This window comes from Anguilla anguilla, chromosome 2 (assembly GCF_013347855.1).
Source record: "Anguilla anguilla isolate fAngAng1 chromosome 2, fAngAng1.pri, whole genome shotgun sequence".
Classification (NCBI taxonomy): Eukaryota; Metazoa; Chordata; class Actinopteri; order Anguilliformes; family Anguillidae; genus Anguilla; species Anguilla anguilla.
In genome coordinates, this window is record NC_049202.1 from 59,223,093 (window position 1) to 59,249,580 (window position 26,488).

General features: G+C 42.4%; 2 protein-coding genes across 4 annotated transcripts in view; one reads left to right on the forward strand and one right to left on the reverse strand.

Annotated features, from left to right (window-relative positions):
• Positions 1-7,791, forward strand: part of LOC118219859 (neural cell adhesion molecule 1-like) — a 126,897-nt gene extending 119,106 nt beyond the window's left edge. For all 3 annotated transcript variants that reach the window (XM_035403347.1, XM_035403348.1, XM_035403350.1), the window contains 5 exons: positions 618-893; positions 4,685-4,975; positions 5,967-6,062; positions 7,097-7,177; positions 7,306-7,791. In XM_035403347.1, coding sequence (XP_035259238.1) covers positions 618-893; positions 4,685-4,975; positions 5,967-6,062; positions 7,097-7,177; positions 7,306-7,364 — 803 coding nt within the window. In that variant the 3' untranslated portion in view covers positions 7,365-7,791. The remainder of the gene's footprint in view (positions 1-617; positions 894-4,684; positions 4,976-5,966; positions 6,063-7,096; positions 7,178-7,305) is intronic.
• LOC118219848 (hemicentin-1-like) overlaps positions 1-26,488 on the reverse strand; it is a 508,226-nt gene that overhangs the window by 425,771 nt on the left and 55,967 nt on the right. The gene's annotated exons all lie outside the window — the stretch shown is intronic.

Here is a 26,488-nt window from a genome sequence, read left to right on the forward strand (position 1 = left end):
TGAGTCTCAGGTAGGCTTTCAATATGGATATGTCACATGCTCTATTGGATTCAGATCTGGGGACTGTGCAGGTCATTGGAATAAAATTAAGTCATCATCTTGTTTGTGGAACCAGCTAGAGGAGACATGAGCTTTGTGAAAAGACGCATTACCTGCTGGAAGTATCCACTTGAATACAGGTAGACTGTAGTCATAAAGGGATGCTCATGATCAGATACAATGCTTAAGTATGCTCCCGCACTCAAATGATGGTCAGTTATTATGGGGCCTAATGTGTGTCACAGAAACATTCCACACCATTATGTTATTGGCATTCTGATGAATTCAGCACTGCTGGAGGCTTTGTATAATTATCCTAATTTCAATGAAACTCAACTTATGCTCACACTATAGAGAATAAAAATATTTGGTTTATTGTTTCACATATATAATTTATTTTGGGTGAAATGCTTAAAATTTTAATATTTATGGAATATTGTGCAGGACCACCTATAGCGTCAAAGAAAATTTATATTTCTAGTTATTTTTCCTTGCAATTTATGCACAACTGTTTCCTCCTCAGTCATCTCTAAATCCTGACAGAAGAAACTGTGACCCAGTCTGTCTCCTTTCCACAGCCCTGCCTAAGGCCACTCTGATCGTGAAGTCAAAATGGCGCCCACTGTACAATGGAGAGACCGTCACACTGAGGTGTGAGGTGGACTCCTACAGCAACTGGACGCATTTCTGGTACAAAGACCATAACCAGACAGCCACATCTCTCACTAAAGTGTACAGTGTAAACATCACTGGGGCTGCTGGATCTCACCAGGGGCAGTACTGGTGTGAGGGGAGGCTGGAGGGGAGAAAAGTGACATCACAGCGCAGCGACTCCATCACTCTGACTGTTGCAGGTGAGTCTCAGGTAGGCCTTTTATTTAGATATAGAACTTCACCTTAATATATTTACAGTGCATTTCATTGTATTCCATTAACTGATTGGTTGACACCCATGTATTATCTTTTTATTTGCCCTTTATTTACCCAGGGTAGGTTCGCTGAGCACGGATGCTCTTTTGCAGCAACGCCCTGCTTCACACTCATACACATTTACACCTGGGAGCTGCCCAGTACAACCACAATCCTCTATTGCTGGCCACTGAGCAGCTCCACTGGAGGGAGAGAACTTTTTTTTAGCCAATTAGATCAGGGGATGATTAGGTGCCAAGTTTTTTTTTTTTTGCTATAGCCAGATCTGGGATTTTAGCAGGACACCGGGGAACCACCTACTCTTTGCGAATAGTGTCATGGGATCTTTGATGACCACAGTGAGTCAGGACCTCGGTTTAACGTCTCATCCGAAAGATGGCATCTCCTACAGCCCAGTGTCCCCGTCACTCCACTGGGGCATTGGGGTTTATTTGACCAGAGGGAAGATTGCCCCCTGCTGACCCACCAACAGCACTTCCTCAGAATTCCCTGGTGGTCTCCCATCCAAGTACTAACCAAGCCCACACTTGCTTAGCTTCAGCCAGTCGGCAGGAGCAGAGTGCATGGTGGTATGGCTGCTGTATATATTTGTGTATAGGCATGGCAATGTGGGCAATTTGCCTCATTATGGTTCTAAATCGCTACACGAAAACTTTCAATTTGTTGACTTAGAAATCTTAAAATAAAAAGAAACTGAACACCACGTTATTGAAAAAAAATCAATAGCTAATGTTCAATATGCGGATAGAAAGCATTTTTATCCAGAAAATATCTCAGCTGCAACACATTTCACATTTTTGTGGTCAGGGGTGCAGCATTTATTAAGCTTGGAGATATTAGCGTAGCGTAGTTATGCTACTTTTTTACTAGTTTGCTAAATGAATCATATCAATGGTTGTGAACTTTGTTTTTCATTGTTTAATGTCTTTTCTCTTTTGTAATATTTTTGATGGCTGATAGTGAGACTACTCTCAGACACTGAAGTCTCCCAGCTTCTGCTCACCCACCGCCCTACCACCTGCGCCCTCGACCCTATCCCCTCATCTCTCCTTCAAGCAATCACACCAGACATCCTCCCTTTTGTCGCCTCCCTCGTGAACTCATCCCTATCTTCTGGATGTTTCCCCTCATCCTTCAAGAAGGCCCACATCACCCCGCTGCTGAAGAAACCCACACTAGATCCTTCAGTCATTCAGAACTACCGCCCGGTATCTCTCCTCCCTTTCCTATCCAAAACACTCGAACGTGCTGCATCTAACCAGCTCTCTGCTTTCTTCTCTGAGAACAACCTGCTTGATCCCCACCAGTCTGGCTTCAGGCCTGGCCACTCGACTGAGACTGCACTCCTCTCGGTCAGTGAGTCACTCCATGCCGCACGAGCAGCCTCCCTCTCCTCTGTCCTGATTCTTCTAGACCTCTCCGCTGCATTTGACACTGTGGACCACTCTACCCTCCTGTCCTCCCTGGCAGCAACAGGGATCCGCGGCACAGTCCTTGACTGGATTGAGTCCTACCTCTCTGACCGCTCCTTCCAGGTTGCCTGGGCGGGTAAGGTATCACCACCCCGTCCCCTCACCACCGGAGTTCCCCAGGGCTCAGTCCTTGGTCCCCTTCTCTTCTCCATGTACACCAGATCCCTTGGCCCTGTAATATCTGCCCATGGCTTGTCCTATCATTCCTATGCCGACGACACGCAACTCTTTCTCTCCTTCTCCCCATCGGACACACAGGTCCCCGCCCGCATCTCCGCTTGCCTGAGGGACATACAGAGCTGGATGGACAATCACCACCTGAAGCTCAACCCGGGAAAGACGGAGCTAATCTTTATTCCTGCTCTATCCTCTCCCCTCCTCGACTTTTCCATTTCCTTAGGGGACACCGTAGTGACATCATCACCCTGCGCCAAGAATCTCGGAGTGATGATGGACAACAGGCTGTCCCTCTCCAACAACATTGCAGCAGTAACCCGGGCATGCAGATTTTTCCTATACAACATCCGCAGAATCCGCCCCTTTCTCACCACCTACTCAACCCAGCTCCTGGTCCAAGCAATGGTTCTATCCCGCCTGGACTACTGCAACTCTCTTCTGGCTGGACTACCGGCATCTGCCACCAGGCCCCTACAGCTCATTCAGAATGCTGCGGCTCGTCTGGTCTTCAACCTCCCCAGACACTCCCACGTAACTCCCCTGCTCACTACCCTCCACTGGCTGCCTGTTATAGCTCGCATCAAATTCAAAACATTGGTTCTAGCATACCAGGCAGTCAAGGGATCAGCCCCAGCATACCTTCACAAGATATTCAAACCCTACATGCCAGCCAGATCCCTCCGTTCTGCTACCTCAGGACGCCTAGCACCTCCCCCTCTTCGCACCTGCACTTCCAGAACACGTCTCCTATCTGTTCTGGCCCCACGATGGTGGAATGACCTCCCTGTGGAGGTCAGAACAGCTGAGACTGTGACCCATTTCAAACGACGACTGAAGACCCACCTCTTCAGGCTGCACCTCTCCCCATCCCTCCCTTCCCCCCTGTAAATGACTAAACTTAGGGTTGTAACTAGGTAGCTGTTTAATAGGTGACTTAGTTGATGCGCCAGTCTTAACGACTACTTGTATTTTTATTTATTTTTATTTTTCCATAGATTGCGTTGTTGCCGTTCTCGTTGTTAGTGTTATCAGTTTAACCACCAGGGTCCAGGTTGAACTATGCGGTTCTTCCCTGTACTTGGACCGGTACTTCTCTCTAGGGGTTTCGTCATACTTGTTCCTGGTTATGGTTATACACTTTGTTGTACGTCGCTCTGGAAAAGAGCGTCTGCCAAATGCCTGTAATGTAATGTAATGTAAGTAAGTAAAAACGAGACTGGAAGGAAGGGGGGGAAACCACGAAAACCCGGAACCACCCGAATAGTGAAATCACACAAATACAGGGGAGTGAAGCAGCTCAGGGAACACAGACACAGAGACAGTACTGGGGAGACAAGTGACCGGGAAATACAACAACAGTTCTACTGTATCACAGATTAAAGCCAGTTTGCACTGCATGTTTGATTATGCCATTATTAGGAACCTGGGGGAGAGATTCAGTCTGTTCTCTCTGTTATAGAGATACCCCCGCCTGTCCTGACTGTCTCTCCACACAGGCAGTCATATGCAAGAGAAGATGTCAGTCTTTATTGTAAGGTTACAGTGACTTCAGCTGGCTGGGAATATTACTGGTTAAAAGGAACTGGATCACATGACATTGCCCATATTTCCAGAACATCTAAAGTCTTGTACATCCTCAGTGCTGCTGCTCTTACACACACAGGGGGGAGACCCAGTCTGGTACACAGATTATAGTTACCCCACCCACATACAGGTATCAGGTGAGTGCTGATTGGGACACATAGTACAGTAACCCCACCCACATACAGGTATCAGGTGAGTGCTGACAGGCATTATTGTGCAAAATTGGCACATTCCCATAATGCACTGGGTCAAACTGCTGTGATGATTCTGGGGTCCTGTTCCTTAGTTAATTCTTATACCATTACAATCAGGATTAGAGCTTTTTCATTTCTGATTTTTGAATATCGTCTCTTAATATAATTGAAAATAGGAATGCAGCTGCCCTGGTTTTTGTCCTTCATTTAGGGTGATTTGTTTTTTCCATAGTCATAAAAATACTGGCATGACAACAGAACCGTGACCCAGTCTGTTTGTTTCTACAGCACTGCCTAAAGCCACTCTGACAGTACAGCCAAAATGGCGCCCACTTTACAATGGAGAGACCGTCACCCTGAGGTGTGAGGTGGACTCCTACAGCAACTGGATATATTCCTGGTACAAAGACCAGCCCCAGATGGCTGTGTCCCAGACTGCTGGTCACAATGTAACTGGTAACAGACTCACCATCCCTGGTGCTGCTGGGTCTGACCAGGGGCAGTACTGGTGTGAGGGGAGGCTGGAGGGGAGAAAAGTGACATCACAGCGCAGCGACTCCATCACTCTGACTGTTGCAGGTGAGTCTCAGGTATGCTTTCAATATGGATATGTCACATGCTCTATTGGATTCAGATATGGGGACTGTGCAGGTCATTGGAGTAAAATGAAGTCGCTGTCTTGTATGTTGAACCAGCTAGAGGTGACGTGTGCTTTGTGACATGGCACATTGCCTGTTGGAAGTATCAACTTGATATAAGGTAGACTGTGGTCATATAGGGATGCACATGGTCCGCTACAATACTTAAGTATGTTCTGGCACTCAACTGATGCCCAGTTGGTATTAAGGGGCCTAATGTGTGTCACATAAACGCACCATTACACTACCACTACCAGCCGTTACTGCTGACACAAAGCAGGATGGGATTTTTATGCAGTATGGATTCATCCTGTTTTGCCAAATTCAGCCCCTACCATCTACGTACGTGTCGTAGCAGAAATTGAGATTCGTCAGACCAGACATTTATCCATTCTTCAATTGTTTAGTTTTGGGTTGTGTATTCAGAGATGTCCTTCTGCACAGCACTGTTGTAAATAGCTGTTATTTGACCATTTGTAGCTTTTCTGCTAGCTTGAATGTGTCTGCCCATTCTACTCCGACACTCTCATTAATGAGGTATTTTCACCCATAGAACTGCTACTCACTGGATTTTATTGTTTACTGCACCACTCTCTGTAAATTTCAGACATGTTATTGGGATTCTAATGAACTCAGCAGTGCTAGAGGCTTTGTATAATTATCCTAATTTCAATGATATTCAGCTTATACTCACACTATAGAGAATAAAAATACCCTGTGAATGATTTCACATATGTAATTTTCTTTTGAAGTTATCCTTCAAATAGTTATATTTTATGAAATATTGCGCAGGACCATCTATTGATTCAAAAATAATTAATCTTTCTGCCATGGTTCTTTTTCCCTTGCATTTTATACACAACTGTTTCCTCCTCAGTCACTTCTACATTCTGACAGAAGAAACTGTGACCCAGTCTGTCTCCTTTCCACAGCCCTGCCTAAACCCACGCTGGAGGGGAGAAATGTGACATCACAACCCAGTGACTCTATCACTCCGTCATATCCTACAACTTTAATTAAACAGCAAGGTAGGGTATACAGGTTTATGCTGTTTAATAAATTTATACTGTCAATACCATATATGTGTTTTTGGTGTGTGCATGCGTGCATGAGTGGTTGTGTGTGTGCCTAAACCCACGCTGGAGGGGAGAACTGTGACATCACAGCGCAGCGACTCCATCACTCTGAATGTAGCAGGTGAGTCTCAGGTAGGCTTTCAAATTAAATATAAAACTTTATCCTTAAAATATTTACATTAGTTTCCATTCACTTACCATACATAGGAGCAACAAACAGTATAACAATTTATACTATGGCTTGGACAAATATTTAATTCCGATTGGTTGACAGCCATGTCAACCAATCATTTTATTCGTGTTTGTGTATAGGCATTGCAATGTGGGTAATTTTGCCTCATTATGGTGTCAAATCACTACACGAAGACTTTCAATTTGTTGACTTAGAAATCCTGAAATGAAAGGAAACTTAACACCACTTTATTAAAAAGATAGATAGAAAGCAGATAGAAAGCGTTTTTTTATCCAGAAAATATCTCAGTTTGAACACATTTTACATTTATGTGGTCAGGGGTGCAGCATTTATTAAGCTTGGAGATATTAACGTATCGTAGTTATGTGTATGAGAATATATGATACAGCTGACTGTCTTCCCACTATACCAGTTGCTAAATGCATCATGACAATAGTTGTGAACTTTGTTTATCATTGTTTAATGTCTTTTCTCTTTTCTTATATTTTTGATGGCTGATAGTGAGACTACTCTGCATACATAAGAAAAGAAAAACACTGGTTTATCATTACCAAAGAAACCATATTTAGTGAAGTGGCAGATGTGTACATAATGGGGTTAGTTTTGTAATTAATAAAATGTCTTTAAAAATACCTTTTAATTTAAATTTTTCCATGCATTTTAGTTGTAGCCATAGTATAAGAGATATTAACCACTTCTTGGGTTCCGATAGCCACCCTGTCACACCATATATTCTTGTATATGCACAGGTTTATATCCTCCACATATCCCTCATCTCTGTGTCTCTCCACAGGTAGACTGGTGTTCGGTCTGGGAGCTGCTCCTCTGCTGCTGGCCTCCATTATACTGTTTGTGAAATGGTGCAGGAAACCAGGTGATGTCATCTTACAGGGGAACACATCTAAAAACAACGTGTGTTTCAGATTTCAGGCTGCAACACTGTTCATTCTCACTCCCAGTTCTCTCCCTCTGTTGTGTTTATACATGTTTGTTGATGTGCAGGGTCGCCTAATGAAGCAGCTGTCAAATACACTGAAGAGAATGTGGAAGTTGACTTATAAAACCTTCACACAGAAGCTGGATCAGTGTGCTCATGTGGAATGAAGAACGTTTGAGAGCTCAGGATTATTTTTCAATGTGATGTTTCCCAGCTTGCAGGGAAATCCTGATTGGGGGTACAGTCATGGGGACACTCAGTGAGTTTTGGGAATGAGAACAGGAAGTTGTTGTGCCTCTAGAGTGCAGAATTTGTGTAATATTTATCTGCGGTTGTGATTCACGAGCGCTGCACATGACATCTTTGTCTACGTTAGTCAGCTTTGATCGCTGTATGTTTGTTTCAGGTCCAACATTGAACTTTATATATGATGCAGAAAACTCGCGAAAGACGTACATATAGCTTAAACAGCTGAGACTCTGCAACATGTTCAAAATGCATTTCATGTGTCTGCGTGTATTAGTATTAAATTAAATGGACTTTAAAGTGTGTTCTTTTTTGCTCCTTCTTTAATTTTGTAACATGATGAGAAATAAAGGAAAAAAGAAACATACGTGTAATGTAATATCCCCAGTAGGTCAGTTATGGCACCTTCCACTGCGCTGAGAAACACAATCAAATCCAAGTGTGAGCAGGAGAGACTGAATAGGAATGGTGAGCTGAATGTGGAGGGAGAAGATGAGGGCCCAGACTCCAGTAAACGACAAACAACCTAAACTGTACAATGCATATCTCTTAATATTTTCTGACAAATAAATAAATGAATATACAACAGACGTAAAAAGGAATTCAGTCTTCAAGCTTTATTTAAAATATCACATTTATGTATAGCTGTTAAAAATATTGATATTGCTCAAGAAGGCAAACAAATACATTGTGAGTATGTTGGAAAAATATTTGTTTTATAAAATATTGTCTATCAAAAGCTGCATAATTCTCCAAGATGTAGAATCCAAATATCTAAAAATATTTCGTATAAAAAGTTTTTTGTTAATAAAAAAAAATGGCAACAGATTTTTAAATGCTGAAAGAGAAAAGTTCCAGTCTATTGAACCAGTTTGGGTAGAAATGAAAGCAGAATGAAACGAGTAGTACTGCAATAATTGATTCATTGTGTCAATGAATGCAAGCTGTTTTAGCCAATTTATACAAGTACCAGCACTTACAATGTTCTAATTTATGAACAAGCTAAGGAATCTACTGTCAATAATTCCAGGTGAATTACTAATTGATGAATGGCTGATCTACTAGGATGTGGTTTTATCACATTAAAATATTTTCCTTGTGACACTGTGTAGGATAAATGTTTGTGGATAGATGTGCCAATCTCAAGATGCTCCTCCTCATTCAGGAGGCTCCTCCCCCACATCATCATAGTCCATCCCACTGGGAGCTGGAGGGCTTTCGGGGGCCAGAACGCTCTCCACTACAGGGATGGATCAGAAGACAGACAGACAGACACAGTCAGCAGAAGGTCATTTTCAACAAATACCTGCTGTGATCTTGTAATTCTATACTGAAAGTAAAAGTTTAATTCAAAATATTTTAGCAGGCTTACATCAACACTCAAATGCCTGCTTTCAGCAAAGTTTGCAGGTGGAAAGGAATGCACATATTCTCATAATTGCCTATGAAGCCATCACTAAAACTGCCTTCAAAGAGCCAGTATATGAAACAAAATGAGGCAGATTGATGAATTTTGCTAAAACCATAAAATCTTGTAGTAATTTGTTTTAGACATTGATCACTTTGCACAGACTCACCCACTTGAATCCAGTCCAGAGTCACGGCATCATCATAATTCTCCTCTGTGTCTGTCACATGATACCCTGTAACAAACCACACAGACAGGAAGTAACCCAGGGTAGTGAATTTTACAAATCAGACAAACAGGAAGTAACCCAGGGTAGTGAGTTTCACAAATCACTCAGACACAAAGTAACCCAGGGTAGTGAGTTTCACAAATCAAACAAACAGGAAGTAACCTAGGGCAGTCAGTTTCACAAATCACACAAACAGGAAGTAACGCAGGGCAGTGAGTTTCACAAATCACACAGACAGGAAGTAACCCAGGGCAGTGAGTTTCACAAATCACACAGACAGAAGTAACCCTGGGCAGTGATTTTCACAAGACACACAGACAGGAAGTAACCCAGGGCAGTGACTTTCAGAAGTCACACGGAAGTAGAGATTTTTAGCACAGGACTGAGACTTAAGGTGAATAAATGGAATAATTAACTAAACATCAATACCTAGAATGTAAAAATAAGATTAATAATGAATAAATAACACAATTGCCGTCAGAGACACAAAAACCACCTGAGCAGAACACGGTGAATTTGATGACAGAGATTGTGCTTCACTCCAACATTCTGTCTAAAAAGAGATACTCAACCTGGAAAATAATCTGGGCCTGGCTGCATGGTGATGACATCATCATAGCGCTCTGGTGCATCTCCGTCCACCAGCTCCCCTTAAACAAGCAGAGAGAAGCAGCAGCTGTGCTGATTAAACTGGGCACACTGGTTATGGTACTCATAATGGATCATTTTTGGGGGAACAACTTTCAAAGTCATTTTTCCATGTCCAAGGCTGGACCACAAAAGTATTTTCAACAAGAGCGGCTCTATGTGATCAAATAATTTCAGTAATGCACAACTTTTATTCTTCTAAAGAGGACAAAGTAAATTCCCCCTCCAAATCTATACTGGCCACATAACACAAACAACTAATTACAATATATTATAATGAAGGCCAATAGATGTATTCATGAAGAGAAAATATTTAATCGTCCCACAAACCAATTAAAGCACTCACCTGTCACACTGTCTGGATGCTTATCTGCAGTGATGACATCATCATAGTTCTCTGGTGTGTCCTCCGTCACCAGGTCCCCTGAAAGCAAAGAGACTTCTGGGGACTTATGGCTTCATCAAGACTCCAACAGAGCAAAACAGCAGAGCCCTTCAGAGCAGCACTGAATAACACTTCAGCTAGCTGTGTTTGCACACTGCAGTCACGGCTGACTGACGATGTGGGGACACCTTTCACAGTCTAACTGACCCCATATTTAAACTTTGGTATGCGGGTAATGGGGACTCCACATCACTGTGTCCCACAGGAACTGAACTGACCCGGCAATAACAATTAGACAGAACACAGAGGAACACAGCTCCACTTCCTGGAAGATGTATCTAAGTACTCAAAAATATAGGCCTGAAGGATCCTATTTCAGTGTTTCTGTGAGGTATAAGGAATGATTAACAGTGTATCCCTGTGTTCCTATAACTGCTGTTTTAATGTATGTCATGAATTTACAATGAATCAAAAATATGATTACATTACAGGCAATTCTCATTTCTTTAATCAGACCAACTTACACAGCTTTGTCATTTTTATACAGTATCCATTTCATACAGCTGGACCTGAATTACTGACCTGGATATATTCAGGTCAGTAATTCAGGTCAAGTACCTGGCAGTTCTATCAGAGAATTGAACCTGCAACCTTGAGGTTACAACCCCAGTTCCCTACCAATCAAATTACATTGCTGTCTGGTTTGTGGATCATGTTAACCCACGAATCCACCAAAACTCTGAGGACCACTCAGGAGTCCCACCCCTTCCAAAATCACACTGAAACTACAGCATTACCATCTTCACCCACTGAGAGCTCCACAGAGCTCCGCCCCCTTACCTGAGAGGGAGAGTCCCTCGCCTTCCTCCACGTCTTCATACCCAGAGGGCGGATCCTCAGATAGGCGACTCCCTGTGAACAGGAGAGATGTTGTGTACTGACCCCGCCCACACCACACATGCTCTGTGGAGGTCTTCCACAATGTGCTTAAGACTTTACGGTGAAGCTCGAGGAGGACAGATCAGATTCACTCACCCCGCCAGGGGGCGCTGGTGGTTTCCCCTTCAGCCAGTTTGCACTCAAGCTCCTCGTAGATGGCTTCGTGCAGAGGGGCGTGGTCCCGCTGAGACAGGGCTGTGAGAGCAGAGACAGAGAATCACAGAGTTAAAGTCTCCTGTCAGAGAGCCTATCTCTCTCTGCATGTGAGTAGCAGAGGTACAGCACACAGCAACTGTCATACACCAGCCACCTGACAGAGACCAGGGCCCTGTAGGACTGCTGATCTGAGATCAGTTTAACCTTTTATTACACAACTAATTCTTTATCCAGGCAAACTGCAGGCATGTGATTGACCTGAGGGGGCGCTCATGCACAAAGAGACATGGTGAGCATGCCAACTGAAACCCTCCCTCTCTTGACAACATTACAGCCAATCACACAGTGCCCTGAAGTCTCCTTGCTTTCAGGGGACCTGGTGATGGAGGACACACACTGCAGAGCCCACTAACACACACTGGCCCAGGGTCATAACTAGGCGAGCCTCCCATCAGCCCCTATTTAAAACTGCCTGGTTCACCGACTGAGCTGTTTACTGAAGAGGCTTCCTCAGTCACAGCTAGCATGTGATGGCGGTTTGCCCAGCATCTATCCGTCTGCCCCCTACCTTTCCTCAGTGCTCTGTTCCGGAGCAGCAGAACACGCAGCACCACCAGCAGCAAGAGGAACAGCACCCCCACCACCAGGAAGGCCACTTCTAGGATAGATAGGCTGGGTGGAGCCTCTAATGGGGGCTCTGGCCGTTTGGTCACTGAAAATGAGGAAGTAAAGGGGTTGGGAATCAGCAAACAACATGGCATACTGCTGCTACTTAACTTACAATGACCACTTAGCTAGGTTTCCACCAGCTAAGTGGTCGCTGTATGTACTGTATATAGCAAGTCATTCCACAATTCTCAATGCAATGAGGCCAAAAGTGGGTCAGAGAACAAGTGTACAGTATAGCTTTCAACTAGTAAACATTTCAGCTATCAGTGATTTTTAGATTTTTATCGAGCATGCGAATAATAATTCTGGCTGAAAAAGACTATTGTTTTTCTGCGAGGTCCTCTGACAATTCAATTACTGTCTGTACCAATGTGTCAACACGTGAGAGTGTGTCAGACTTTGGTAGTCTAGAAGTCCTCTAATGTAGGGGAGGAATAATGCAGTTGTTAACTACTAACTACTGAAATTTGAATCTGTACATCTTTGTTAATGTATTTGTACAATGTTAATTAATGTTACCAACTGCAGTAGTTAATGCTATTTCAATTTGGAATAAAAACTGTTGAATTATTTGTTATTGGTTAACTGATTATGGGCTTTATTTTCGTATCGGCGGAAGTCTGGTCCAAGCGCACACGCAGGTGTATTTGGAATTTGGTACGTGGCAACGTGATTTTTTCCCGCTTGCGCCCATTTGCTAATTTTGTGGCTCGACATGAACCCGTCTGCGCCGAGATGGGTGGGATGCCGTAGCTGGGGGTGTGTCGATACAGATACGCCAGCACATTACAATTTTGGTATCTGTTTTGGCATAAAATCACGCCTGCGTCTCTGCCCATTCAAACCACATCTAATCTTCAGCTATTTTCGTGACTTTAGTGGGCGGGGGCGCACATGAACGTAGACCTATCCAAAATCCCACAGACAGGTTTGGTGGATGTCCTACGTATTTCATCCTGCTTACACAAATAGTTAAAACAAGACTACTGAATGCAACCTTCTGAATCAGTTAATCATAAAAAAATGAGCTTGACTCTTGTCTATTGAATTTGATGTGGGCAGCGGTTCTCAGAGCTCCAGAGGAAGAGGCACTTATAATACTCATTACCTCTTCCCAAGCCAATTTAGCATCATCAGCCCATGGAGGCCGACTTGCAGTGCCATATATTCGGTCGTTGCGAGTCTGAACCTCTCGGACAAGTATGTCAGTTTCTTCCTGGGTAAAGTTTGGCTGGCGGAGCCGGTCTGGCGCGTCTTCAGCCATTACGAAATTGACAATACGCTGCGCCTGTGCGCCACGCCGGTTTTAAAGGGGATGAGAGGAGCTGATTTGATTGGCCATGATTGAAGGCAGCCAGGACATACCTGCTAATAATGTATTCCTCCCACTCCAACCCTGCCCCATGCTGCGCCATGGATGCGCTTGCGCCTCTGGTCACCAAATTACCAAAAAAGAGTTGGCCACACCCATGTGCGCCAGCGCTCTGAACTTAGACCTGCGTTTGCGTTTGCACCTAGATTCACAAAAATAGAGCCCTATAAGTTTATCTTATGTTTTCCTAATGTGTAAACAATAATGCAACCAATGCAATAGTTTATGTATTTGCTAACTAACTAATGAAAAGTGAATTGCATGCTTAATTAATTTATTTGTTCTTTGTTCTTTCTTGTTAAATAACAACATTATTTAATGCCAATTTATGTGACCTTTTTGTTAAGTGTTACCGTGAGCGTGTCAGACTTTAGTCCTCTAATGTATGTGAGGCATTAGCTATCTACTCAGTCACCACCTAGCAATAGAATGTCTATGGAGGAAGTGCAATACAAAGAATTAACAGAAAAGCTAGTCTCAATAACTGAAATTAGTTGTGAGATAATAGGTCCTCTTTTTACTGTATAAATGACTCCTGGGTCAGCTTTACCTGGCTGTGTTGTTGGTTTGATAGTCATTCCAGGAGTACATAAAACAACAAAATAAGCAAATGCATTGTTTTCTTTATTGGGCATGAGAAAGGGTTTGTGTTTGTGTGATTGACAGGGCTCTGAGCTCAGCCTCAGGTTTTATCTCCTAAACTCTTTCCTACACCATCTAGAGGACGTCCATACCTGCAGTGGAACTGGAGTCAGATGAATGACCTGTAAAATATGAGAAGATGTATTATTTATTCATTCAACTGTCTCACTTCCTGTTCCTGTGCACTGTCATCCTCTGTGCTTGTTGCCTAAACCTTTATGGATGCACTTCTGTAAGCTGCCCTGGATAAGTGCTTCTGATAAATGTGAATGTCGTTCCAATGCATCATTATTTCTGCTTCCATTATTAGTGAATACATACAGTGCCATACAGTGCTTCAGTAAACCAATTAACCACATTTAATTGATAAACAGATTCAGCTGACTGAACACAGCCAGGCTTGATTTCAGCCAGCCCTGTTGAATCTAAACCGCATTCATTTCAAACCATACCATCCGAGTGAAGTAGTCATCACAAAGTTCCTACAAGCACACTATGCCACAGTCAAAGAGAATTCCAGAAGAGATTGAAAGAATTTGTTGAAATATATTAGTTTGGAAAGGCATAGAAAGCAATTTCTATGGCTCTGGAGCTTCATTGAACCACAGTGAAAGCCATTATTTCCAAATGGAGAATGCTAAAATTTCTCAGAAGGCACAGCAATAAAGTCACAAAAGATCCCAGAAGAACGTACAAAGAACAGGAGGCTTCTCTAGCCTCAGCTGAGGTCAGTGTTCACGACTCCACAATAAGAAAGAGACCGTTACCAAAGAGAAAAATCAACGCTCCTCTCAATTTGCAAAAAAAGCACCTGGATGATCCCCAAGCATTTTGGGATGATGTTCTATGAACAGATGAGTCACAAGTGGAACTTTTGAGATGACATGGGTCCCATTATGTCTGGCGTAAGGCAAATACAGCATTTCACAGTAAGAACTTCATACCAACAGTCAAACATGGTGATGGTAGTGCAATACTGTGGGGATGCTTTGCTGCCTCGGGACCATGTACAACATGCCATTATTGTAGGAACCATTCATTCTGCTCTGTGCCAGAAAATTCTTAGCCAGAGAATGTCCGGTCATCTGTTTGTGAGCTGAAGCTGAAGCGTAATTAGGTTATGCAGCAAGACAATGATCCAAAACACTTGAATGGGCACATCTGAATGGCTGAAAATAAACAAAATTTAAGTTTTGGACTGGCCTATAGTTAAAGTCCAATAGTTAAAGTATAGTTAAATGTGGTGCAACCAGTTTTTACGTTTAAGGGGACGATTACTTTTTCACATGGGTGATATGGGTGTTTGATAACTTTTTTCATTAAATAAATTAAATAATAATTAACTGTTTATAACCTGTTTACTCAGGTGCCCTTTGTCTAATATTACATTTTGTCTAACAATCTGAAACCATTCAGTGTGACAAATATGCAATCACAGAGGAAATCAGAATGGGTCAAATACTTTTTCACGGTGCTATAAACAAAGTAATCATAGAGGTGTAATGCAGGGTGAATCTTTAAGCTGCTCCTGGGGTTAAGGGTGTGTGTTTCTGTCAGGGCTCCAGTGATTAAACTTCACAGAAGCTGGCAGTTAGCCTGAGGTGATCTGAAGATGCAGACTCACCTGTGCAGGTGACCCCAGCCTGGTTCTGGGGTGGGCATCGGCTGTGCTGGTGCTCAGAGTGTGGGCAGTCCCACAGGTGCAGCTCACTGCCCCTGCAGTTCACTTCAGTCAGCCAGAGGGAACTATTCCCCAGCCCAAAAATAGCATTACCATGGGCCTCCTTTGCTGACCCACAGCCCAGCTGTCTGCACACCACCTGGACGTCCATCATATCCCAGGAGTCTCCACACACCATCCGCCAGGACCCCCCGTGGAACACCTCCAGCCTCCCAGAGCACTCGCCTTTACCCCCCATCAGCCGGAGGGGCCAGTGATCTATAGCAGGAAACACAGATGAACTGAGCAGCCTCATTACGTTTAACATCTCCAATAGACACACCTCCACTAATAGTATGGGTGATCTCATTACATTTAACATCTCCTACAGTCACATCTCTGCTGACATTATGGCTGATCTCATTACATTTAACATCTACAGACACATCTCATGTTGACAGGCCTCAGGATTCAGGCCAAAGAAAACGTACTTGTGCAAGCTCTCTGATTTGTAGCAGAGGAGCATGACAATTTGCTTCTTGGAACTTTGTTGTGCTCTTCCCCTTTGATGTGGAAAAAAGTAATATATAAATGAATTAGAAATTAAGATATAATTTTATTAACACAGAGACAAAGACAGGTGCATGTCATATGAAAAGCAACCCGCACTACTGAACGCTTCAGAAACATCTCATTCTTGGGGCTACACCAAAACTAAAGAAAATTCACAATAGCCCTTAGTTTTACCAAATGTTATAGAATCTGACTACTATAAGAGGAGTAACACTCTATCTGCAGTAGAGAAAGATTTATTCTACAGTTCCCAACATTCATTTGATTACAATGTCATACAAGATCATAAAAACTCCACACAAATTAAACTCACACAGACACTGGGAGATCATACAAACTCCACACAGATTATACTCACACAGACACTGGGAGATCATACAAACTCCACACAGATTATACTCACACAGACACTGGGAAATGCCGTGGATCAGAAATCCCTGTATGTGAATTCCTGCAGCTCACAGGAAGGCTGCTGATAGCTGTGTGCTTCCTCTTCCTGTGTGTCTATGGTACATAATCTGTGCTTCCCCTATCACAGGGTTATGGGCTGCACATCCCTGCCCTCTTTAGTTTTCTCGGCATTTTACAGATTATGTCTACATCACAGTATTCAAGCATTACAGCCCCTGAGATGTGTAATTTCATAGTATAATGAATAATGATCTATATCTATATATATTCTACTCTTCCCAACAAGAGTAATAATGTGTCTGCAGTAGGGGCAGGTTTACCTGTGCAGGTGAGCGAAGCCACGTCATTTTTCTTGCAGCTATTCTGACCCCAAGGGCTTGATGGGCACTGCCACAGAGTGGAGTCATGTGAGCGACATTTTAAATGATCCAGCCAGTTTGGAACTGATTCCAGCCTTGGCCTTGTACGAGAAAGCAATCCACTCTTCCCACAGTTTAGCTCCTGACATATGAGAGTGGCTGTGTCTGCAGTCATTCGATTGAAGCACACGTTGCCCCAGGTGCCATTGTAGAAAACTTCCAAATTCCCAGAACAGCCTTTGGTCAGCCTTATCTCCTTGAATTCTACAATGACAATGTTAGAAATCTTTTAGGGACAAAATAAACTTAACTTTAAAATAGCTTGCCAGAAATTACAGAGGAAAAAATGTAAAAGTATCAAATGCAGGTAAGTTGGGATGAAAAATAGTATGTTCCGTTAGTCAGTGCTCTCCTGAATTGGATCTCATCACTTCACCAATATTTTGTGAAACACCTGAATTTCCTGACTAGTCGGGTATCATGTATTTATCAAGTGTCAGTGTAAAAGCAAGATTTTTAGGCGCTCAATAGAGTTCCAAACCTGAACACACGACCCCCACATCCTTATTGTGTCCACAGTCAGTATGTCCCCATCCAGATGTGGGACAGTCCCACAGGGACGTCTCATTTCCCATGCAGCCCACCTCATCCAGCCAGATGGGTCCATTTCCTGGCCCAAAGAAGGAGGGTAGCGGGGCACTGAGGGCTGTCCCACACTGGAGCTGCCTGCACACCACCTGAGCATCCTCCAGGTCCCAGGAGTCATCACAAACCGTCCCCCAGGAGCCGTTGTGGAACACCTCCAAACGTCCCGCACATTCCCCCCCTCCCCCCACCAGCCTGAGAGACCTGTGATCTAAGAGAAAGAGAGAGAGAGAGAGAGAGAGAGAGAGAGAGAGAGAGAGAGAGAAATTGAAAAAGAAAGTGAGAGAGAGAGACATAGAAAAAGAGAGAGACAGAGAAAGAGAAAGAGAGTAAGAGAGAGCCAAGTGAGAGAGAGAGAGACTTTTAAAAGACTCCTTTATTGCACAAAATGTACAAAATAGAGACCAACATATTTGCATTTTTCAAACAAAACACAAAATATCCACTCACACACCTAGATAATGAAAATAGAGAGAGAGAGACTTTAAAAAATACTTTAATGATTTACCTGATGATAAGCGTCAGAGAGAATTGAACTTTAAAAAACAGATGGTTCAGGTAATGTGTTCAAGCTTGCTGGAACCTATTGTAACACAAACTCTTTGCCTGTTGTAAATACTTACTCTCAGGTTGTGGTTTAACCCTTGTAATCAGTGGCACGACTATTGTCGATATTAAAGTATTAAAGTCATGGTTTTACAATGACATCAATAATAATCCAGTTAAACAACAGCTAATTTGCTTTTAAACGCAGTATTTAACAAAGAAATATTGCTGCTATTGGCCTTTTGAATAACGTTATGTAATTCTATGTTTATTGTGTGAATTGTTTGTGTGTTGATTGGTGTGTGTTGATTGTTGATGATGATTATATTTACTGCTGGCTGTGCAACAAATCGGGGATAATAAAGATTACCTTACCTTAAATAACGACCAATATATTATATAGCCAAAACAGGCTTTTATAACACTGATGAAAACAAACAGTCAAATCAAGTTTCAAACATAGACACAATATTTTTATGAATAAAAAAATAGTAACTCATCCTTACTCTGAACTGCATTTTATGAACTGCATGAACCCCACCCACACATGAGCTGGACGTATCCAGCATTACAGCATTGATTTCTGCACCAGTAACAAACTAATCTGATTATGAAGACTGTGAAATAATATATTTCAAAACTATTATCTTGAGGAAAAAAAGAGCGCAAATCCTGCTATGGACCTCTTTTTAGATGAGTCTGAAATTAAATGCTGAAAGAAATTTCAACATTTGTATTATTAAATTATAGGGGTTTTGTAATATAGGCGAAGGGAAAATGTATCAAGGCATATTACATGAACACAGAGAAAAGCACAAAGATGTGCATGACAAAAACAAAACAAAATGGAAATGGAATAGAAAGTAGTTAAAGAAATACAAAGTGCAATATTTGAAAAAAAAAAGATCTCCTCGGTCATAACGAATTCAGTACATTTCTCCCTCCCTTCCCCTTGGAGTGCGCTTTTACATACCCTACATACCATTGTTCTCCTCTTATCAATTCCACAGACAATGCACAGCCTTGGTGGTTTGTTGAGACCGTACGCACACACATCAGTGACATTTCAGTTGTCATGCAGCTGTTCTATTCAGTTTATTCAAAGTCTCATTTTCAGTGAAAACCTGAAAATATGCTGGTGGAGTTCTAAGGTTATCATTTCTATAACTACAACTACATCCTCACCCCAAAGGGTTTATAAACTTCATCAGATGATTGCAGTGATTGAATTTTGTGTGATTATATGGACAAAGTTAGTTTTGATAGCGCTTGATTGGGAAACTCATATCAAAGCACTGGTCATTCAGTAGCTGAACAGTGTGCAGGAGTAGACAGCGACACGTTCCCACCTGTGTATTATTGGGGGGTTGGGAAGAAAATGGCATGAACTGCCTGTATTTCTATACTGAGCCAATTTTTAACATTTATTTTAAAAACAGTTTAAGGCACTCGCCTACCACCTCAGAGACCAGGGTTCAATCCCCGGCAACGGCACGTCCGGCTTGGTCAGACTTTCCTACGAACACAATTGGCAGTGTTCGCGGGTGGGAAGCCGGTGAGGGTATGAGTCCTGATTAGGGTTGAAAAGGGTTGGAATATTTCCAGTAAATTTCCGGAAATTTTGGAAGGGAAGTTAAGCTGGGGAATTTTGGGAATTTTGCACAATTTCAATATAAAAATCTTAACTTTTAATAGTGAATTTATTTATTTATAATGGATTCCCATTTAATTGAATTGTAACCATGCACTGCATTCAGCAGCGCACTCTTCCATCACATGTACTGATAATTTGCCAGCATTTAAAGGAGCAATGTGTAGAATTTAGTGGCGTCTAGCGGAACGGACTTGGCAGAAATGGAATGTAATATTTATAAGTATGTTTAAATTAGTGTATAGTGTTGTAATTAGTGTTGTGTTTTCGTTACCTTAGAATGACCCCTTTATATCTACATAGGGAGCGGGGCCTCTTCCACGGAGGCCGCCATGTTGCACCGTCATGTTTCTACAGTAGCCCAGAACGGACAAAAGGCTCTAGAGAGGGCTCATTTGTAATGCTTGGGTACCTTCCAAAATAGCTGTGTGTAAAACCACACGTGTTGTTTACGGCATTGTCTTCCTTTTTAGTACAGTCTGGCTTGATTGACAATCCATTTATTCAGTAGGTGAGAGTATAAGCTTTATAACGATGTATAACATGACTAATTTTGCTTTTGGAATAGCGTTTCATTGGTCAGCTTAATCGAAAGATTTGTTATCATCGCATTCACATTCACTCTGTGGTAGCAGTAAAATACGCTGCACCTAATGAAACGTTGTTAACGATTTTTCGTAATTTCTTAGAAAATACTATTATTATTGAGGACTTCTGGGCATAGCTAAGCCATATGTATGCTGATAGACCTAGCTGACATCGTTTTCTGGTGTAAGACAGAAGCGGATAGAAATATATCATTGATTTACTCTCTCTCTGTCTCTATCTATTGAAAACAGATAACATTTCATCATTGCTATGTAAGTATTACTCCTCAAAATTATTTCGGTTATATACATTATTTTTGAAATGGAGTGTCTTTACATAGGTTAGTGGTATTTTATAATGAGGATATTTCACACTGTAATGTAAGCGTTAGTTAGTAGTGTAATAGTTTTTGTGATGCATCATGTCTTTCTATGATTTGCCATGCAAAGCAGCTAACGTTAGCAATAAAACGCTACCACAATGCAGAACAATTAACAATCATAATAGCAATCTTACTTGTAAGCTATGACCTATAGTTTTGCAGACTAAATAACTAATTACAATTTATAAATCTATCAAGGAACCTCATCACTTGACACTTGGCTACTCGATGCTGCCGTAGACGATGACATCATTTTTGGAACTTACATGCCACCGTAGCTTCTCCTACGTCGTTAGAAAGGGAGGGGTGAGGGGAGGTGAGGGGGGGTATTCAGTTGGTTGCAATCAGCAACCTCACCGCTAGATGCCACTAAATTCTACACACTGCACATTTAAATAGGAATTCAGTAAAATTACAACCCTCTGCATGCACAGTGCATTCTCCCATCACGTGTGCAGCCCACATTACTGCCAACACTAACGCACTGTCTGAGCCAAAGGACTACTTTCAGGTAAGTTTTGATTATATGACTGGAGTGAATATGTTTTATATTTTTTATGGTATTTCAGTTAACCGGCAGACAGTAGCCTAATGCAAAGTACACAGTTTATACCTTGTTAACACCTTCTGATAGCTAGCTGTTACCATGTGATGTATCTTGATTGAGCATGCTAATTGAGGAGTTTTAATTAATCTATTTCCATTCATTCTTTATTGTAAAACATTTATTTTATAAATGAGTTGTTCACTTTAAACCCTAAGGCCTACTCTGAATTGTTATTTCATTATGTTTTGCATTTGTCATGGAAAAAGGGGTCGTAACGTATATTTTTCGTTGATGAAATTAACGTCGTCTGATAAGTAGGATATTTTTATCGCTGTGAAGCGGCATGGAGACGTCGTATAAATATTGGTAATTTTGGACAAGAAGTTAGCCTCTCTTCAAAACGTCCTGTCTTTGGTCACGTAGTGTGCTTCCGACGTCACTTGGCACTACTCACAGTATACTGCTCATCACTGGAACCGCCGTGTCAACTGACCCCTTGCGCAGTAAAATGGGATGTATTTTGTTAATGTTTATTCCACATGTCTGTCATTCCTTGATTTTTTCTAAAAACTTGCGCTTCAACTAGCTATGTAAATAGAATTCTAAAACAACACTCGGAAAACTGTTTTTGGGGGGTTTTTTAGGCGTTAAGAGAAAAGTCTTTTTTGGAGAGGGGTGTTTGGGAATGTTTGAAATTATGTCTGCTTATGATATGGTAAAAGGTTTGTTTCTATCTGCATATGACATGGTAAATGCAGCCTGAGCAAATAGGGCTGTATTTCCATTTTATTCCCGTTATTTCCTGTTAATTCCCATAAATTTGCGTTAATTCCCATGGAAACTTTCCATCCTTGAATATTCCTGGAATTTTGCAACCCTAGTCCTCATTGTTGCATTAGCGACTCCTACTGGTTGGTTGGGGCGCCTGTTCAGCAGGGAGGGGATCTGGGGGAGATAGCGTGAACCTCCACACACGTTACGCTCTCCCAGTGAAATTCCTCGCTGTCAGGTGAAAAGAAGCGGCTGGCGACTCCACATGTATCGGAGGAGGCATGTGGTAGTCTACACCATCCCCAGACCAACAGAAGATCGCGCATCAACCAGGACAGTCATCCACATGGGGAATTGGTATAACGACTAAATTGGGGAGATAATGAGGGGAAAATGGCAAAAAAAAAAAAAACAGTTTAAGCCCAGATATTTAGGAGAGTCACGGAAGGAGGATAAAGTATTTACGGTGTAGGAGTAATTTTCATTTTAAAGTTCCCAAAGATCAATGATGTTGCTCTGGCCTATCTGGTGTTAAAGGAAACTCTCACTCACTGTCTCTCTGCAACGTGTGTGTGTGTCTAATTGAGAAATGTGGAGCTGACTTCTGAGCGAATCGCATCAAAGAGGTGGGAAAAAGATCAGAATCCGAATTCAAGGGCAAGAAAACATTCAGGGTGAACGCATTATTTGGGTGTTGTCAAATACAGTATTTGTATTCAGCCCTACTAGACACTGCAGAGAAGCTTCATTAGTAACCTGTACTCACTGGAACAGACGATGGACACCTGTTCCTTGGAGCTGCAGGAGAGTTTGTGTGGAGCGCTGCAGTTCCCCAGGTGAGCCTCTCTCCCGGAGCACTGAAACCCAATCAGACACTCCCCACTGTCCCCCGTCCCAGACGGAGAGGAACTGTAGACCTGCACTGCAGAGCCACAGCCCAGCTGCCTGCAGGCCACTGAGGCCTCGCTGAAGCTCCAGGACCCCCCCACTCTGATCCAGGTCTGCTGGTAGTACACCTCCACCTGGCCCTCACACGCACTCTCTCCAGCCAGCCGCACCGTCCCGTCCAGAGCTGAGAGGGCAGAGCCTGAGGATCCCAAATGTATGAGAGTTAGGGTTAGACTCCTCTGTTAAATTCAAGTGTATTAGGGTTAGGGTTAGACTCCTCTGTTAAATCCAAGTGTGTTACTCACACGCATTTCCACAGGATAGCAGAGTACACTCCTTTAAAAATCCAAGTGTGTTACACAAATTTGCACAGAATTACAGATCACTCCTTTGTTTATATCCAACTTAACACCTAACATCATATAAACACAAGATACTCTACCCTGTGCATTTTCATACTGAACAAAAATATAAACGCAACACTTCTATTTTTTCAGCCATTTTTAATGTGTTTAAATAATACCTCAAAGATTTGTTCTATGTTCACAAAGATTTAATTTTTCTCAAATTTTTCCCACAAATTTGTTTATATCACTGTAAGCTAGCATTTCTCCCTTGTCAAGATAATCCATTTCCTGCACAGGTGTGGCATATCAAGATGTTGATTAAAAGCCATGATCACTACACAGATGTTCCTTATGACGGGGTCAATAAAAGGCCATCCTTAAATGAGTTTTTTGTTGTTCAACACCATGTCACAGATGCCACAAGAGTTAAGAGATCATGCAATTGGCATGGTGACTGCAGGAATGTCCTGTAGAGCTGTTGCCAAAGTAATGGGTGATCATTTCTCCATTTATTACCTTTGAACTCAGTAAAATCTTCTAAATTGATAAGTGTTGCATTTATATTTTGGTTCATCGTATTTTTGATTTTGCAAAAGACAACCCACACCCATCTAAAAGTTTCTCACTCTCTCACTTGGCTCTCTCTTACTCTCTTTCTGTTTCTCTGTCTCTCTCACTTTTTCTGTCTCTCTCTCACTTTCTTTTTCAATTTCTCTCTCTCTCTTTCGTTTTCAATCTCTCTCTCTCTCTCTCTCTCTCTCTCTCTCTCTGTCCCTCTCTGTCTCTCTCAGTGCGATAAATATTACATTACATTACAGACATTTGGCTCTTATCAGAGCGACGTTGTACGTCGTAAATATATGCTACAAATATAGCACACAAATATATGCTAAATTCTGTCAAGTATACAGTATAGAGAGCAGGGCTCCTCACCAGAGCAGATGACTCCAGCATCCTGTTCATGTGAGAACATAGCTCGGCTCCAAGAGGAAATGGCACACTGCGAGAGGCGTGTCTCGTTCCCATGGCAATCAAACACATCAGCCCTGATTTGCCCACTCCCCGCTCCAAACCAGGACTGTCCTGGCACTGCCACTGCAGTCCCACACTTCATCTGCTGACAGAGGACATTGGAGGCTCTCCTATCCCAGCATGCGTCACACACTGTCCCCCAGATACTCCGGTACTGCAGCTCCACTCGACCAGAACAGCTGTCAGGGCCGTCAGCCAGCCTGGACTCAGTGTACCCTACACACAGCAGAGTGGGTTAGCATCTGACCAACACTGAGATAATAAAGGAAACTTGTGGAAAAGGATAACACAAACACACAGGTACAAAACACACACACACAAACACGCACACATAGACATGCATGCACACAAGCATGCACATACAGAATGAGCACATATTAAACTCAAACAGACAATGAGAGATCATGTCAATTTCCCACAGATTAAACTCATACAGACACTGGGAGATTATGTAAACTCCACAGATTGAACTCATACGGACACCGGGAAATCATGCAAACTTCACACAGATTAAACTCACACAGACACTGGGAGATCATGCAAACTCCACACAGATTATATTCACACAGACACTGGGAGATCATGCAAACTCCACACAGATTATATTCACACAGACACTGGGAGATCAAGCACACTTCACAGTGAACTCCACTACACCCCAGCCCTCTATAGTTTTCACTGCATTTTACAGATTATATATGCATCACAATATTCAAACAATACAGCCCCTATCACTTTATAGTATCATGAATAAAGATATATATCTACATATAAATGCATTCAATCTGTATAGGAATGACGTCTAACCAATATCACAAAAACACTCATAGTGCATAGAAGACTCTTACCAGAACACATCAGCCCCACATTGTTTCGATGGGAGCAGGACTGATTTTGTGAGGGTGCTGTGGGACAGAAGTAAATCTGAGATTCATTGCCTGTACACTGAATCTCCTCTGCCCACACCTGGCCCTCCCCCTGGCCAAATGCAGCTGCCCCCCGCAGCTCTTTAAGAGCTCCACAGCCCAGTTCTCTGCACACAACCTCTGCATCCTGCTGGTCAAAGTCAGCATCACACACTGTGCCCCAGGAGCTCCCATGATGCACCTCTACTCTCCCAGAGCACAGGTCTGCCCCACCCACCAGCCTGACATTGCCTAGAAGTAAACAGGGAATAAAGAGAGAATCATCAGCAATGACTGGCACCTTATTCCAGAGACAACATTCAGCACAGCCATAAGAATACAGAATTGCACAGCTACTAAAAATGTAGTACAACAGTATGAGAGGAACCAATCACATGAAAACTGCAGTGTGAGTCTGTGAGAGGAGACAATCACATGTAAACCGCAATTTGAGCCAAGCCAATCACATGTAAACTGTAGTGCAAGATGAGCCAATCACAAGCTAACTGCAGTGACAGACTTAGGATAAAATTAATAAACATGAGCATGAACATAACATTGCTACAGAACCAGAGCAAGCACATCAGAAACATAAGTATGAGATTCTGTTGTGGCTGTAAATTGTGGATTAGTTTAGTGAATGGAACAATGCACACATTCCCTTTTTTAAATTGGAAAAATGTAATAAGTTTTATTCATATATGTTATAATAGATTTGTTTATGAAAATTAATATATCCTCATTTCAACCCAATTTGCTGCATTGCAATAAAAGCATTGCTAAGAGCTGAATAGCAGTCCTACCTGAGCAGACCACTCCGGCAACAAATGCACTGCGAACGTAACGTTCAATCCATGCTCCTAAAATGCACTCTTTCAGTGTGGATTCTGATCCCAGGCAGTACACTACACCCATCCAAATTTTTTCAGACCCTGGTCCAGTGTGATCACGTTCTGGTGCATCTACAGCATCTCCGCAGGCTAGCTCGCTACACAACACTCCAGCATCTCTCATAGTCCAGAATCTGCCCTGACGCATCACTGTCCCCCACACTCCTCGATGGTAAACCTCCACTATTCCAGAACAGCGGCTGCTACCATTCACCAGCCTCACATCCTCAATACCTGAGAGAGAGAACAGAGAGAAAGAGTCAAGTATGAGAATGAGAAATTGTGTGAGATGGGTATGGGTGATCTTATGCAAAACCAAAAAATTTAAATGTAAAAAATAATTTTAAAATCCATGGATA